The sequence below is a fragment of the Coregonus lavaretus genome (genome assembly GCF_964263955.1).
Source record: "Coregonus lavaretus genome assembly, chromosome: 29".
NCBI classification, from domain to species: Eukaryota; Metazoa; Chordata; class Actinopteri; order Salmoniformes; family Salmonidae; genus Coregonus; species Coregonus lavaretus.
In genome coordinates, this window is record NC_140016.1 from 878,763 (window position 1) to 895,520 (window position 16,758).

The window sequence follows — 16,758 nt, forward strand, 5'->3', positions numbered from 1 at the left end:
CTGTAAAGAGATTTTATTTAACCCTTTTTTTCCCCCCAGGTAAGTTCACTGAGAACACATTCTCATTTACAGCAATGACCTGGGGAATAGTTACAGGGGAGAGGAAGGGGGGTGAATGAGCCAATTGGAACCTGGGGATGATGTAATGAGGGCCAGATCGGGAATTTAACCAGGACACCAGGGAAGTAAAAGTTATTCCCTACCTAAGAATAGTAAAGCCCCCTTAACTGGCTCAAATAGCCGACCAATCAGCCTGTTACCAACCCTTAGTAAACTTTTTGGAAAAGCTTGTGTTTGACCAGATAAAATGCTATTTTACAGTAAACAAATTGACAACAGTCTTTCAGCACGCTTATAGGGAAGGACATTCAACAAGCACAGCACTTACACAAATTACTGATTGGCTGAGAGAAATTGATGATAAAAAGATTGTGGTGGGGGGGTTTGGTAGACTTTGCTAGAAAAATTTATGTGTTATGGCTTTACACCCCCTGCTATATTGTGGATAAATAGTTACCTGTCTAACAGAACACAGAGGGTGTTCTTTAATGGAAGCCTCTCCAACAAAATCCAGGTAGAAGCAGGAATTCCCCAGGGCAGCTGTCTAGGCCCCTTATTTTTTCAATCTTTACTAACGACATGCCACTGGCTTTGAGTAAAGCCAGTGTCTATGTATGCGGATGACTCAACACTATACACGTCAGCTACCACAGCGACTGAAATGACTGCATCACTTAACAAAGAGCTGCAGTTAGTTTCAGAATGGGTGGCAAGGAATAAGTTAGTCCTAAATATTTTTACAAAAAACTAAAAGCATTGTATTTGGGACAAATCATTCACTAAACCCTAAACCTCAACTAAATATTTTAATGAATAATGTGGAAATTGAGCAAGTTGAGGAGACTAAACTGCTTGGAGTAACCCTGGATTGTAAAGTGTCATGGTCAAAACATATTGATACAACAGTAGCTAAGATGGGGAGAAGTCTGTCCATAATAAAGCGCTGCTCTGCCTTCTTAACAACACTATCAACAAGGCAGGTCCTACAGGCCCTAGTTTTGTCACACCTGGACTACTGTTCAGTCGTGTGGTCAGGTGCCACAAAGAGGGACTTAGGAAAATTACAATTGGCTCAGAACAGGGCAGCACGGCTGGCCCTTGGATGTACACAGAGAGCTAACATTAATAATATGCATGTCAATCTCTCCTGTCTCAAAGTGGAGGAGAGATTGACTTCATCACTACTTGTGTTTATGAGAGGTATTGACATGTTGAATGAACAGAGCTGTCTGTTTGAACTACTGGCACACAGCTCAGACACCCATGCATACCCCACAAGACATGCCACCAGAGGTCTCTTCACAGTCCCCAAGTCCAGAACAGACTATGGGAGGTGCACAGTACTACATAGAGCCATGACTACATGGAACTCTATTCCACATCAAGTAACTCATGCCAGCAGTAAAATTCGATTAAAAAAACAGATAAAAATACACCTTATGGAACAGCGGAGACTGAATCAACACAAACATAGACCCATGCATACAAACACACGATAACATACACACTATACACACACACGTACACACAGATGTTGTGTTATAGATATGTGGTAGTAGAGTAGAGGCCTGAGGGCACACACTTAATATGTTGTGAAATCTGTTATGAATGTATTGTAATGTTTTTAAAATGTATAACTGCCTTAATTTTGCTGGACCATAGGAAGAGTAGCTGCTGCCTTGGCAGGAACTAATGGGGATCCATAATTAATACAAATACCCCTACTCTGACGATAAGTGCCATTGGATCTTTAGTGACCACAGAGAGTCAGGACACCCATTTAACGTCCCATCCGAATAACTGTACCCTACACAGGGCAATGTCCCCAATCACTGCCCTGGGGCGTTAGGTTATTTTTTTTAGACCAGATGAACACCACTTCCAGCAGGATCTGGTCTCCCATCCAGGGACCGACCAGGACCAACCCTGCTTAGCTTCAGAGGCAAGCCAGCAGTGGGATGCAGGGTGGTATGCTCCTGGATTTAATGACGCAAGACACATTTCTGTGAAAACATACAATAAAATGCTCTCTTCTCTTCTCTTCTCTTAGGTCAAGAGGTCATCCCAAAAGAAACACATCAACCCTGTCCAGGCTCTCAGCGAGTTCAAAGCCATGGATAGCATCTAGAGATGGAGCAGTCGAGTCAGGGTTAGGGTGGTGAGAGGAGGTAGGGGCTAGAGGCTTGGGATACCGATGGAGCTAGCTAGATCAACTCTTGATTTGTAGACGTTTGGAACTTATTTTCAGTCCCAAAAAAAAAAGAAAGAGAAGAAAACAGGGTGAGAGAAAAATGTTTTGGTTTGAATGCATTCCTGCTTTCCTTCCCTGGCCTAGTCCTGCTGTGTGGTTTGATGTGATGTTGCTTATGCAGGCTCGGTAAGGTAGGACACTAAGGTAGGACACTATATACTCAGACGTCCTGAGCTCACTTTCTCTACCAGTCTCTTTTTCATTGAAACGGCCGCGTTCTGATATTCTGATAGGGCTCAGTCTATAGCCTACTGTATAATGTCTATTGGAGGAAAAGAAAAAGCAATGGGGGAAAGCAACTGGACCAAGCAAAGTTAATTTATATTTCCGTCGGTATGAGATTTTGATTCCAGTGTTGGTATGAGAGGGTAGGGAGAGGCTTTCATTGATACTGTAAGATCTAATTCTGACAACTAATCATTTTGACCCCTGACCCTCTTCCGCCAACCTCTGATTTGAGATGCCCTGTGTATTTTATAGAATGACTTTCTAACATGTTTTATAATGTCGTGGGGAGGGTATTGGATGGTGCTCCACTATGGGCCGGATATGATATGGTGCAGTATCATATATAATGTGCAGATCAGATGGGCCTTTCCACTCCATGCAAATTATCTCTCTACTGCCTTAATACTCAAGCAATAACTGGAGAACATTTGGATGTGGAGCTTTTCTTTCTCAATGGAGGTTTTTGATATACATTTTAGTTTTAGCTTTGATTTAAAAAAACGAATTGATTTTTCATTCTCAATGTATTCTGTGCTATCTAATAAAAGTTTGATATTATAGTGTCGTACCACTTCATACTTAATATTACATTTTAGTCATTTAGCAGATGCTCTTATCCAGAGCGACTTACAGTTAGTGAGTGCATACATTTTATTTTATTTTTCATACTGGCCCCCCCTCCGTGGGAATCGAACCCACAACACTGGTGTTGCAAGCGCCATGCTCTACCAACTGAGCTACACGGGGCCCGTAATAAACTGAATTGTCATACATGTTTTATTTTCCCTGTCGTTAACCCCCCCCCACGTTTTAAAGAGTAGTCTGGACGAGTCCTTGCGTGCCCCACTGGATGCAGCAAGCCATAGCTAACAGAGAGAGGAGAAGCATTCTCTCCCAACCTTCTGGTTTAATACATAACACTAGCCTGGGGGGCTCCACACACACGTTGTACTATACACATACACATACACATACACATACACACACACACACACACACACACACACACACACACACACACACACACACACACACACACACACATACACACAGTCCGTGAGACTCATTAAATTAGCTGACACACACTCTCTCTCTCTGAGTGTGTGATAGGTCACAGTGAGGCTATGGAAGGGGTCTGGTAAATAGACCAGGCTATAGAGGGGGTCTGGTAAATAGACCAGGCTTTGGAGGGGGTCTGGTAAATAGACCAGGCTATAGAGGGGGTCTGGTAAATAGAACAGGCTATGGAGGGGGTCTGGTAAATAAACCAGGCTATAGAGGGGGTCTGGTAAATAGAACAGGCTATGGAAGGGGGTCTGGTAAATAGAACAGGCTATAGAGGGGGTCTGGTAAATAAACCAGGCTATAGAGGGGGTCTGGTAAATAGAACAGGCTATGGAAGGGGGTCTGGTAAATAGAACAGGCTATGGAGGGGGTCTGGTAAATAGAACAGGCTATGGAGGGGGTCTGGTAAATCGAACAGGCTATGGAGGGGGTCTGGTAAATAGAACAGGCTATGGAGGGGGTCTGGTAAGTAGAACAGGCTATGGAGGGGGTCTGGTAAATAAACCAGGCTATGGAGGGGGTCTGGTAAATAGACCAGGCTATAGAGGGGGTCTGGTAAATAGAACAGGCTATGGAGGGGGTCTGGTAAATAAACCAGGCTATAGAGGGGGTCTGGTAAATAGAACAGGCTATGGAAGGGGGTCTGGTAAATAGAACAGGCTATGGAGGGGGTCTGGTAAATAAACCAGGCTATGGAGGGGGTCTGGTAAATAGACCAGGCTATAGAGGGGGTCTGGTAAATAGAACAGGCTATGGAGGGGGTCTGGTAAATAAACCAGGCTATAGAGGGGGTCTGGTAAATAGAACAGGCTATGGAAGGGGGTCTGGTAAATAGAACAGGCTATAGAGGGGGTCTGGTAAATAAACCAGGCTATAGAGGGGGTCTGGTAAATAGAACAGGCTATGGAAGGGGGTCTGGTAAATAGAACAGGCTATGGAAGGGGGTCTGGTAAATAGAACAGGCTATAGAGGGGGTCTGGTAAATAAACCACGCTATAGAGGGTCTGGTAAATAGAACAGGCTATGGAGGGGGTCTGGTAAATAAACCAGGCTATAGAGGGGGTCTGGTAAATAAACCAGGCTATAGAGGGGGTCTGGTAAATAGAACAGGCTATAGAGGGGGTCTGGTAAATAGAACAGGCTATAGAGGGGGTCTGGTAAATAGAACAGGCTATAGAGGGGGTCTGGTAAATAGAACAGGCTATAGAGGGGGTCTGGTAAATAGAACAGGCTATGGAAGGGGGTCTGGTAAATAGAACAGGCTATAGAGGGGGTCTGGTAAATAAACCAGGCTATAGAGGGGGTCTGGTAAATAGAACAGGCTATGGAGGGGGTCTGGTAAATAAACCAGGCTATAGAGGGGGTCTGGTAAATAAACCAGGCTATAGAGGGGGTCTGGTAAATAGAACAGGCTATAGAGGGGGTCTGGTAAATAGAACAGGCTATAGAGGGGGTCTGGTAAATAGAACAGGCTATAGAGGGGGTCTGGTAAATAGAACAGGCTATAGAGGGGGTCTGGTAAATAGAACAGGCTATAGAGGGGGTCTGGTAAATAGACCAGGCTTTGGAGGGGGTCTGGTAAATAAACCAGGCTATGGAGGGGGTCTGGTAAATAGAACAGGCTATGGAGGGGGTCTGGTAAATAGAACAGGCTATGGAGGGGGTCTGGTAAATAGACCAGGCTATAGAGGGGGTCTGGTAAATAGACCAGGCTATAGAGGGGGTCTGGTAAATAGACCAGGCTATGGAAGGGGTCTGGTAAATAGACCAGGCTATAGAGGGGGTCTGGTAAATAGAACAGGCTATGGAGGGGGTCTGGTAAATAAACCAGGCTATGGAGGGGGTCTGGTAAATAAACCAGGCTATGGAGGGGGTCTGGTAAATAAACCAGGCTATAGAGGGGGTCTGGTAAATAAACCAGGCTTTGGAGGGGGTCTGGTAAATAGAACAGGCTATGGAGGGGGTCTGGTAAATAGAACAGGCTATGGAGGGGGTCTGGTAAATAGAACAGGCTATGGAGGGGGTCTGGTAAATAGACCAGGCTATAGAGGGGGTCTGGTAAATAGACCAGGCTATGGAAGGGGTCTGGTAAATAGACCAGGCTATAGAGGGGGTCTGGTAAATAGAACAGGCTATGGAGGGGGTCTGGTAAATAAACCAGGCTATGGAGGGGGTCTGGTAAATAAACCAGGCTATGGAGGGGGTCTGGTAAATAGAACAGGCTATGGAGGGGGTCTGGTAAATAGAACAGGCTATGGAGGGGGTCTGGTAAATAAACCAGGCTATGGAGGGGGTCTGGTAAATAGAACAGGCTATGGAGGGGGTCTGGTAAATAGAACAGGCTATGGAGGGGGTCTGGTAAATAGAACAGGATATATGGTGGCTTGAACACTTAATTCACCAGGGCTTCCAGGCTCCATCGACTGTCAATCAGACCACGTCTGCATCCTAAATGCCACCCTAAAACCTATTCCCTATATAGTGCACAACTTTTGAACAGAACTTTAAAGGGAACCATCCATCTGGGCCACAGCCCAAGCACCCCAGTGGCTAAGCAGCCAAATGGTCTGATCAATATTCCTCCTCTTTTTCTGCTGCTGAGGGGAGGAGGGAGATGAGGGAGAGGGAGATGGAGATGGAGGAGAGAGAGGGAGGGGAGGAGAGGGAGGGGAGGGAGGGAGAGGGAGGAGGGAGATGGAGGGGAGGAGGGAGATGAGGGAGAGGGAGGGGAGGAGAGGGAGGGGAGGAGAGGGAGAGGGAGGGGAGTAGAGAGAGGAAGGGGAGTAGAGAGAGGTAGGGGAGGAGAGAGAGGTAGGGGAGGAGAGAGCGAGAGAGAGGGAGGGTAGGAGAGCGAGAGAGAGATGGAGGGGAGGATAGCGAGAGAGAGATGGAGGGGAGGATAGCGAGAGAGAAATGGAGGGGAGGAAAGCGAGAGAGGGATGGAGAGGAGGAGAGAGATGGATGGAAATAGAGCGAGAGAGGGAGGGGAGGAGGGGGAGGAGAGGAGAGGGAGGGTAGAAGAGAAAGGGAGGGGAGTAGAGCGGGAGATGGAGGGGAGTAGAGCGGGAGATGGAGGGGAGGAGAGGGAGGGTAGGAGAGGAGAGGGAGGGTAGAAGAGAAAGGGAGGGGAGGAGAGAGATGGAGGGGAGTAGAGCAGGAGATGGAGGGGAGGAGAGAGATGGAGGGGAGGAGAGAGAGGGAGGGGAGGGGAGGGAGGAGAGCGATGGAGGGGAGGAGAGCGATGGAGGGGAGTAGAGAGATGGAGGGGAGTAGAGAGATGGAGGGGGGGTAGAGAGAGGGAGGGGAGGAGAGAGAGGAAGGGGAGGGTAGAGAGAGGGGAGGGAGGGGAGGGTAGAGAGAGGGAGGGAGGCGAGAGAGAGAGGGAGGGTAGGAGGGAGGGTGGGAGGGTAGGAGGGAGGAGTAGTGGTCCTCTGTAGCTCAGCTGGTAGAGCACGGCGCTTGTAACGCCAAGGTAGTGGGTTCGATCCCCGGGACCACCCATACACAAAAATGTATGCACGCATGACTGTAAGTCGCTTTGGATAAAAGCATCTGCTAAATGGCTTATTATTATTATTATTTTATTATTAGGAGAGGGAGGGTGGGAGGGTAGGAGGGAGGGGAGGGTGGGAGGGTAGGAGGGAGGGGGAGGGGGGGAGGGTAGGAGGAGGGGGGAGAGAGGGAGGGGAGGGGGGAGGGTAGGAGGGAGGGGGAGGAGAGGGAGGGGGGAGAGAGGGAGGGTAGGAGGGGGGTGGGAGGGTAGGAGGGAGGGGGGAGGGAGGGAGGGGAGTAGGGAGGGGAGTAGGGAGGGGAGGAGAGAGGGAGGGGAGGGGAGAGAGACCAGAGAGAGAGACCAGAGAGAGAGACCAGGGAGGGGAGGGGAGAGAGACCAGAGAGAGAGACCAGGGAGGGGAGGGGAGAGAGACCAGAGAGAGGGAGGGGAGGGGAGAGAGACCAGAGAGAGAGACCAGGGAGGGGAGGGGAGAGAGACCAGAGAGAGGGAGGGGAGGGGAGAGAGACCAGAGAGAGGGAGGGGAGGGGAGGGGAGAGAGACCAGAGAGAGGGAGGGGAGGGGAGAGAGACCAGGGAGGGGAGGGGAGAGAGACCAGGGAGGGGAGGGGAGAGAGACCAGAGGGAGGGAGGGGAGGGGAGAGAGACCAGAGAGGGGGAGGGGAGGGGAGAGAGACCAGAGAGGGGGGAGGGGAGAGAGACCAGAGAGAGGGAGGGGAGGGGAGAGAGACCAGAGAGAGAGACCAGGGAGGGGAGGGGAGAGAGACCAGAGAGGGGGAGGGGAGAGAGACCAGAGAGGGGGAGGGGAGGGGAGAGAGACCAGAGAGGGGGAGGGGAGAGAGACCAGAGAGAGGGAGGGGAGGGGAGAGAGACCAGAGAGAGAGACCAGGGAGGGGAGGGGAGAGAGACCAGAGAGGGGGAGGGGAGAGAGACCAGAGAGGGGGAGGGGAGGGGAGAGAGACCAGAGAGGGGGAGGGGAGGGGAGAGAGACCAGAGAGAGGGAGGGGAGGGGAGAGAGACCAGAGAGAGGGAGGGGAGGGGAGAGAGACCAGAGAGAGGGAGGGGAGAGAGACCAGAGAGAGAGAGGGGAGGGGAGAGAGACCAGAGGGAGGGAGGGGAGGGAGACCAGAGAGAGGGAGGGGAGGGGAGAGAGACCAGAGGGAGGGAGGGGAGGGAGACCAGAGAGAGGGAGGGGAGGGGAGAGAGACCAGAGGGAGGGAGGGGAGGGGAGAGGGGGGTAGAGAGATGGAGGGGAGTAGAAAGAGGGAGGGGAGGAGAGATGTAGGGGAAGAGAGAGAGAGAGAGGGAGGGAGGGTAGGAGGGAGGAGAGAGTAGGAGGGAGGAGAGAGAGGGAAGAGGGAGGCGAGAGAGAGGGAGGCGAGAGAGAGGGAGGGGGGAGGCGAGAGAGAGGGAGGGGGGAGGCGGGAGGGAGGGAGGGGGGAGGGGAGAAGAGGAAGGGAAGAGAACTAGCGAAAAGCTTTGCCCATGAATTAGTTAAAGCAGTGAAAGGTGATGTGTAAGTGTTAGCTGTGATGTTAGCTTGTAGTTCCATCAGCATAGACCACACCGTGTCCCAAATGGCACCCTATTTATTTTATATTGCACTACAGGGCCCTGGTCAAAACTAGTGCGCAATATTAGGGAATAGGGTGCCATTTGGGATGCATGGTAGATCATGGAACAGCTCAGTACAGGATGCATGGATGGTAGGGTGGGTAGTGGAGTGGGGTTTTATTTCTCTGAACCAGGGCCACTTTGGTTCTTCACGCTGCGATGCTTCAGCTTGTTTCTAAACATAGAGGCAGGGCACGTAGGGTTAACAACGACAGATGGACAGAATATTGGTTTCTGTTTTTTGGGGTTTTAGGTTCTCTGAGCGTTACGTTTGGGTTACATTGGGCTGCGTGGTGTGACATTTGCAGTGGGTAGAGAGTATTAGATGGATGCTTCTTGTGATAAAAATCTAATTTCGTGTTGAGAGAATAATGTGGCATCCCAAATGCCACCCTTTTCTCTATATAGTGCACTACTTTAGACCAGAGAATGGCACCCTATTCCCTATATAGTGCACTACTTTAGACCGGCACCTGTGGGGAACAGGGTGGCATTTGGGACTTGGATTAGGAGTTACCGTAGCATCTGAAATGGTAACATATTGCTGTGGGTGTTCTTTATAACACTTTTTTTGTTTTTATTGAGAGCTAGGAGACACTGTAGGAGACATTGTACTGCACACTGTTTTACATATTCATGTTCCCAGCTTTCACTTCATGATGAATAAATGATTCCCTGTCGTCTGCTGTCTGTCATTATGCTACTGCCATCTACATCTCAAGTTGTCCAAGTAGAAATCACTCCTTGCCTGCTTCCCAAATGACCCTATTCGCATTCACATAGGGCTCTGGTCAAAAGTAGTGCACTACATGGGGGGGGATAGGATGCCGTTTGGGATGTGGACTACCCTGCGATTGTGTTCATGTATCTCTCTTGATTTTATGATCCTGTGTCTCTTATAATAATAATATGCCATTTAGCAGACGCTTTTATCCAAAGCGACTTACAGTCATGCGTGCATACATTTTTGTGTATGGGTGGTCCCGGGGATCGAACCCACTACCCTGGCGTTACTAGTCTCTGCCGCTACACCTAACGACTTGAAATAAAGTCAGGATTCTCTCTCCAGCAGGTCTACAACACTCCTATCACTTCAGGCTGTTGAGACATTAACTTTTCTCTCCTATTCCAATAAGGGAGTTGTGTCTATTATATTGGCTGTAGGTGATTCCTGATGACATGACAAGTCCATCTGCTTTACTGGAGGCTGTGCAGCAGGAGAAATCCCAAATGGCACCCTATTCCCTATATAGTGCACTAGCGTCCATAGGGCTCGGGCCAGTTTCCCGATTTTAGCGATGGGGAACTTAGATTAAGAGTGTTTTTAACCGTGCATCTTTTCTACAACGGCCGATGACGTTACATGCGTTTCCTAAAACACCACGCAGAGAGAACGGTCGCGGAGTGCGTCGTTGGCGCATGTGTCGATACTGATGGATCAGCTTTCTTAATTAATGTCTTTCCTTAACATTATTTCACGACGGATCATCTCCTAGAGAGATATTACCACCTACCTTCTAATGCACTAAATCACCGATTTGACACCACGCACATTGGGCTGCACATTATGAAATATATTGAGACAAATTACAGACGGTAGCCTACCTGTAGCGAAACACAACTCAATTGATTGAACTTGAAATGTAGTTCAATATGACTGAAATACTGTTTATTTGCTTATTTTTTTTTATGCAGTCATCTCGGTTTTCATTTGAAGCATATTGTTAAACGTCGCTTGGCGTAACAATTGCGAAGACATTGGCATCTTTGTATTTGTAGTCAACTTTGTACTGAAATTATCAGTAGTCACAGAGACGGATAAACCATGTGATTATATGTTTAGCGGAGATCATCTGTTTTATAAAGTGATGCGGGAGGGCAGAAAAGCATCCAACAACGCACTTCGCTGTTCTACGAGTGGTCTGAGGCAGGCGTTAGATTACGAGCATTTTCAAGTCCAACGTTAATAACGAGATTTAACGATGCTCCTACGAAGGTTTTAACAATGAACTTAGACTTAAGATGCTTTTGGGAAACCGGGCCCAAAACCCTATGGGTAACTAGCCCTATGTGTAACTAACCCTAGTCCTATGGGTAACTAACCCTATGGGTAACTAGCCCTATGTGTAACTAACCCTAGTCCTATGGGTAACTAACCCTATGGGTAACTAGCCCTATGGGTAACTAGCCCTAGTCCTATGGGTAACTAGCCCTAGTCCTATGGGTAACTAACCCTAGTCATATGGGTAACTAGCCCTATGGGTAACTAGCCCTATGGGTAACTAGCCCTAGTCCTATGGGTAACTAACCCTAGTCATATGGGTAACTAGCCCTATGGGTAACTAGCCCTATGGGTAACTAACCCTAGTCCTATGGGTAACTAACCCTATGGGTAACTAGCCCTATGGGTAACTAGCCCTAGTCCTATTGGTAACTAACCCTAGTCATATGGGTAACTAGCCCTATGGGTAACTAGCCCTATGGGTAACTAGCCCTATGGGTAACTAACCCTAGTCCTATGGGTAACTAGCCCTATGGGTAATTAGCCCTATGGGTAACTAGCCCTATGGGTAACTAGCCCTAGTCCTATGGGTAACTAACCCTAGTCATATGGGTAACTAGCCCTATCGGTAACTAGCCCTATGGGTAACTAGCCCTAGTCCTATGGGTAACTAACCCTAGTCATATGGGTAACTAGCCCTATGGGTAACTAGCCATATGGGTAACTAACCCTAGTCATATGGGTAACTAACCCTATGGGTAACTAGCCCTATGGGTAACTAGCCCTAGTCCTATTGGTAACTAACCCTAGTCCTATGGGTAACTAGCCCTATGGGTAACTAACCCTAGTCCTATGGGTAATTAGACCTGTGGGTAACTAGCCCTATGGGTAACTAGCCCTAGTCCTATGGGTAACTAGCCATATGGGTAACTAGCCCTAGTCCTATGGGTAACTAGTCCTATGGGTAACTAGCCCTATGGGTAGCTAACCCTAGTCCTATGGGTAATTAGACCTGTGGGTAACTAGCCCTATGGGTAACTAGCCCTAGTCCTATGGGTAACTAGCCATATGGGTAACTAGCCCTAGTCCTATGGGTAACTAGTCCTATGGGTAACTAGCCCTATGGGTAGCTAACCATAGTCCTATGGGTAACTAGTCCTATGGGTAACTAGCCCTAGTCCTATGGGTAACTAGTCCTATGGGTAACTAACCCTAGTCCTATGGGTAATTAGACCTGTGGGTAACTAGCCCTATGGGTAACTAGCCCTAGTCCTATGGGTAACTAGCCATATGGGTAACTAGCCCTAGTCCTATGGGTAACTAGTCCTATGGGTAACTAGCCCTATGGGTAGCTAACCATAGTCCTATGGGTAACTAGTCCTATGGGTAACTAGCCCTAGTCCTATGGGTAACTAGCCCTAGTCCTATGGGTAACTACCCCTAGCCCTATGGGTAACTACCCCTAGCCCTATGGGTAACTAGCCCTAGCCCTATGGGTAACTAGCCCTAGCCCTATGGGTAACTAGCCCTAGTCCTATGGGTAACTAACCCTAGCCCTATGGGTAACTAGCCCTAATCCTATGGGTAACTAGCCCTAGCCCTATGGGTAACTAGCCCTAGCCCTATGGGTAACTAACCCTAGCCCTATGGGTAACTAGCCCTAGCCCTTTGGGTAACTAACCCTAGCCCTATGGGTAACTAACCCTAGCCCTATGGGTAACTAGCCCTAGCCCTTTGGGTAACTAACCCTAATCCTATGGGTAACTAGCCCTAGCCCTATGGGTAACTAGCCCTAGCCCTATGGGTAACTAACCCTAGCCCTATGGGTAACTAGCCCTAGCCCTTTGGGTAACTAACCCTAGCCCTATGGGTAACTAGCCCTATGGGTAACTAGCCCTATGGGTAACTAGCCCTAGCCCTATGGGTAACTAGCCCTAGCCCTATGGGTAACTAGCCCTAGCCCTATGGGTAACTAGCCCTATGGGTAACTAGCCCCATGGGCCCTGGTCTAAAGTAGAGCAGTATATAGAGGGAATAGGGTGTCATATGGGAAGCAGTTGTTTTCCCCCACCCCTGGACAAACACACTGTTTAAAGGGTCCCAGTGGGGCAGTGAACCCACACAACTAACAGGCTATTCAATTAACCAGTCCCCACAGCGATGGCCTAGTGCTCAGATGGCTCGTTAGCAGACGCTCTTATCCAGAGCGACTTACAGCTAGTGAGTGCATACATTTTTCATACAGTGAAATGGAGCTCCGCTGCTCACGTCTGTCAGCCCCAACATTGTTGTTTCTCAACTGTTTATCTCTTCATTCTCTTTCAGTATCTACTTTCTCTCATCACTAACCCTTAACCTCCCCCTCTCCCTCCCTCTTTCTCTCCCTCCGCTCCCCTCTCTCCTTCCGCTCCCCTCTCTCCTTCCCTCGCTCTCTTTCTGACACATTACTTGTCTCTTCTCTTGCTGACCTTTCTCCTAACATCCTCACGTCCTAAAAAGGAAACCCCGTCTCAGAGGGAGATGAGAGGAGAGGCGGTGGAGGAGAGGGAAAGAAGAGGCGGTGGTGGTGGAGGAGGAGAGGGAAAGGAGAGGTGAAGGAGAGGTGGTGGAGGAGGAGGAGAGGTGGTGGAGGAGAAGGAAAGGAGAGGTGGTGGAGGAGAGGGAAAGGAGAGGTGGTGGAGGAGAGGGAAAGAAGAGGCGGTGGTGGAGGAGGAGGAGAGGGAAAGGAGAGGTGGAGGAGGAGGAGAGGTGGTGGAGGAGAGGGAAAGAAGTGGTGGTGGAGGAGAGGGAAAGAAGAGGCGGTGGTGGAGGAGGAGGAGAGGGAAAGGAGAGGTGGAGGAGGAGGAGAGGTGGTGGAGGAGAGGGAAAGAAGTGGTGGTGGAGGAGAGGGAAAGAAGAGGCGGTGGTGGAGGAGGAGGAGAGGGAAAGGAGAGGTGGAGGAGGAGAGGTGGTGGAGGAGAGGGAAAGAAGTGGTGGTGGAGGAGAGGGAAAGAAGAGGCGGTGGTGGAGGAGGAGAGGGAAAGGAGAGGTGGAGGAGGAGGAGAGGTGGTGGAGGAGAGGGAAATAAGTGGTGGTGGAGGAGAGGGAAAGAAGAGGCGGTGGTGGAGGAGGAGGAGAGGGAAAGGAGAGGTGGAGGAGGAGAGGTGGTGGAGGAGAGGGAAAGAAGTGGTGGTGGAGGAGAGGGAAAGAAGAGGCGGTGGTGGAGGAGGAGGAGGAGAGGGAAAGGAGAGGTGGAGGAGGAGGAGAGGTGGTGGAGGAGAGGGAAATAAGTGGTGGTGGAGGAGAGGGAAAGAAGAGGCGGTGGTGGAGGAGGAGGAGAGGGAAAGGAGAGGTGGAGGAGGAGAGGTGGTGGAGGAGAGGGAAAGAAGTGGTGGTGGAGGAGAGGGAAAGAAGAGGCGGTGGTGGAGGAGGAGGAGGAGAGGGAAAGGAGAGGTGGAGGAGGAGGAGAGGTGGTGGAGGAGAGGGAAATAAGTGGTGGTGGAGGAGAGGGAAAGAAGAGGCAGTGGTGGAGGAGGAGGAGAGGGAAAGGAGAGGTGGAGGAGGAGGAGAGGTGGTGGAGGAGAGGGAAATAAGTGGTGGTGGAGGAGAGGGAAATAAGTGGTGGTGGAGGAGGAGGAGAGGGAAAGGAGAGGTGGTGGAGGAGGAGGAGGTGGAGGAGAGGTGGTGGAGGAGGAGGAGAGGGAAAGGAGAGGTGGTGGAGGAGAGGGAAATGAGAGGTGGTGGAGGAGGAGAGGGAAAGGAGAGGTGGTGGAGGAGAGGGAAAGAAGAGGCGGTGGTGGAGGAGAGGGAAAGGAGAGGTGGAGGAGGAGGAGTGGTGGTGGAGGAGAGGGAAATAAGTGGTGGTGGAGGAGGAGGAGAGGGAAAGGAGAGGTGGTGGAGGAGGAGGAGGAAAGGAGAGGTGGTGGTGGAGGAGGAGGAGGAGAGGTGGAGGAGGAGGAGGAGAGGGAAAGGAGAGGTGGAGGAGGAGAGGGAAAGGAGAGGAGGAGGAGGAGGAGAGGGAAAGGAGAGGAGGAGGAGAGGGAAAGGAGAGGTGGTGGTGGAGGAGGAGGAGAGGGAAAGGAGAGGTGGTGGAGGAGAGGTGGTGGTGGAGGAGGAGGAGAGGGAAAGGAGAGGTGGTGGTGGAGGAGAGGTGGTGGAGGAGAAGGAAAGGAGAGGTGGTGGAGGAGAGGGAAAGGAGAGGTGGAGGAGGAGGAGAGGTGGTGGAGGAGAGGGAAAGAAGTGGTGGTGGAGGAGAGGGAAAGAAGAGGCGGTGGTGGAGGAGGAGGAGAGGGAAAGGAGAGGTGGAGGAGGAGGAGAGGTGGTGGAGGAGAGGCGGAGGAGGAGAGGTGGTGGAGGAGAGGGAAAGAAGTGGTGGTGGAGGAGAGGGAAAGAAGAGGCGGTGGTGGAGGAGGAGGAGAGGGAAAGGAGAGGTGGAGGAGGAGGAGAGGTGGTGGAGGAGAGGGAAATAAGTGGTGGTGGAGGAGAGGGAAAGAAGAGGTGGAGGAGGAGGAGAGGGAAAGGAGAGGAGGAGGAGGAGGAGAGGGAAAGGAGAGGAGGAGGAGAGGGAAAGGAGAGGTGGTGGTGGAGGAGGAGGAGAGGGAAAGGAGAGGTGGTGGAGGAGAGGTGGTGGTGGAGGAGGAGGAGAGGGAAAGGAGAGGTGGTGGTGGAGGAGGAGGAGAGGGAAAGGAGAGGTGGAGGAGGAGAGGTGGTGGAGGAGAGGGAAAGAAGTGGTGGTGGAGGAGAGGGAAAGAAGAGGCGGTGGTGGAGGAGGAGGAGAGGGAAAGGAGAGGTGGAGGAGGAGGAGAGGTGGTGGAGGAGAGGGAAATAAGTGGTGGTGGAGGAGAGGGAAAGAAGAGGCGGTGGTGGAGGAGGAGGAGAGGGAAAGGAGAGGTGGAGGAGGAGGAGGAGAGGTGGTGGAGGGGAGGGAAATAAGTGGTGGTGGAGGAGAGGGAAATAAGTGGTGGTGGAGGAGGAGGAGAGGAAAGGAGAGGTGGTGGAGGAGGAGGAGGTGGTGGTGGAGGAGAGGTGGTGGAGGAGGAGGAGAGGGAGAGGAGGAGGAGGAGAGGGAAAGGAGAGGTGGTGGAGGAGGAGGAGGAGAGGGAAAGGAGAGGTGGTGGAGGAGAGGGAAAGAAGAGGCGGTGGTGGAGGAGGAGGAGAGGGAAAGGAGAGGTGGAGGAGGAGGAGAGGTGGTGGAGGAGAGGGAAAGAAGTGGTGGTGGAGGAGAGGGAAAGAAGAGGCGGTGGTGGAGGAGGAGGAGAGGGAAAGGAGAGGTGGAGGAGGAGGAGAGGTGGTGGAGGAGAGGGAAATAAGTGGTGGTGGAGGAGAGGGAAATAAGTGGTGGTGGAGGAGGAGGAGAGGGAAAGGAGAGGTGGTGGAGGAGGAGGAGGAGGAGAGGGAAAGGAGAGGTGGTGGTGGAGGAGGAGGAGGAGAGGGAAAGGAGAGGTGGAGGAGGAGAGGGAAAGGGAAAGGAGAGGTGGAGGAGGAGGAGAGGGAAAGGAGAGGAGGAGGAGAGGGAAAGGAGAGGTGGTGGTGGTGGAGGAGGAGGAGAGGGAAAGGAGAGGTGGTGGAGGAGAGGTGGTGGTGGAGGAGGAGGAGATGGAAAGGAGAGGTGGTGGTGGAGGAGGAGGAGAGGAAAAGGAGAGGTGGTGGTGGAGGAGGAGGAGGAGAGGGAAAGGAGAGGTGGTGGTGGAGGAAGAGGAAAGGTGGTGGTGGTGGAGGAGGAGAGGGAAAGGTGGTGGAGGAAGAGGAGAGGTGGTGGTGGTGGTGGAGGAGAGGTGGTGGTGGTGGTGGAGGAGGAGGAGAGGGAAAGGTGGTGGAGGAAGAGGAGAGGTGGAGGTGGTGGAGGAGGAGGAGGAGGAGAGGGAAAGGTGGTGGAGGAGGAGAGCTTGGAGGGTTTGATGCTGCTTGGCTACCTGCCAAACTTGACGGTTGACCGTTTAATATATCTTAATTTAACACATTTTACCAACGTCTTAGTTATTTTTATATGTTTTACTCGCTCAACTTTTTTCATTCAACTTTTTCACCCTGGATGCTTTATCTGGACATG

At 50.9% G+C, this 16,758-nt stretch overlaps 1 protein-coding gene across 2 annotated transcripts in view; it reads left to right on the forward strand.

The window, feature by feature from the left end:
- The window catches only part of ctnna1 (catenin (cadherin-associated protein), alpha 1), a 216,551-nt gene extending 213,454 nt beyond the window's left edge, over positions 1-3,097 (forward strand). For both annotated transcript variants that reach the window (XM_084147310.1, XM_084147312.1), the window contains one exon: positions 2,111-3,097. In XM_084147310.1, the coding sequence (XP_084003436.1) occupies positions 2,111-2,188 (78 nt within the window). In that variant the 3' untranslated portion in view covers positions 2,189-3,097. The remainder of the gene's footprint in view (positions 1-2,110) is intronic.
- Positions 3,098-16,758: the final 13,661 nt, after the last annotated feature.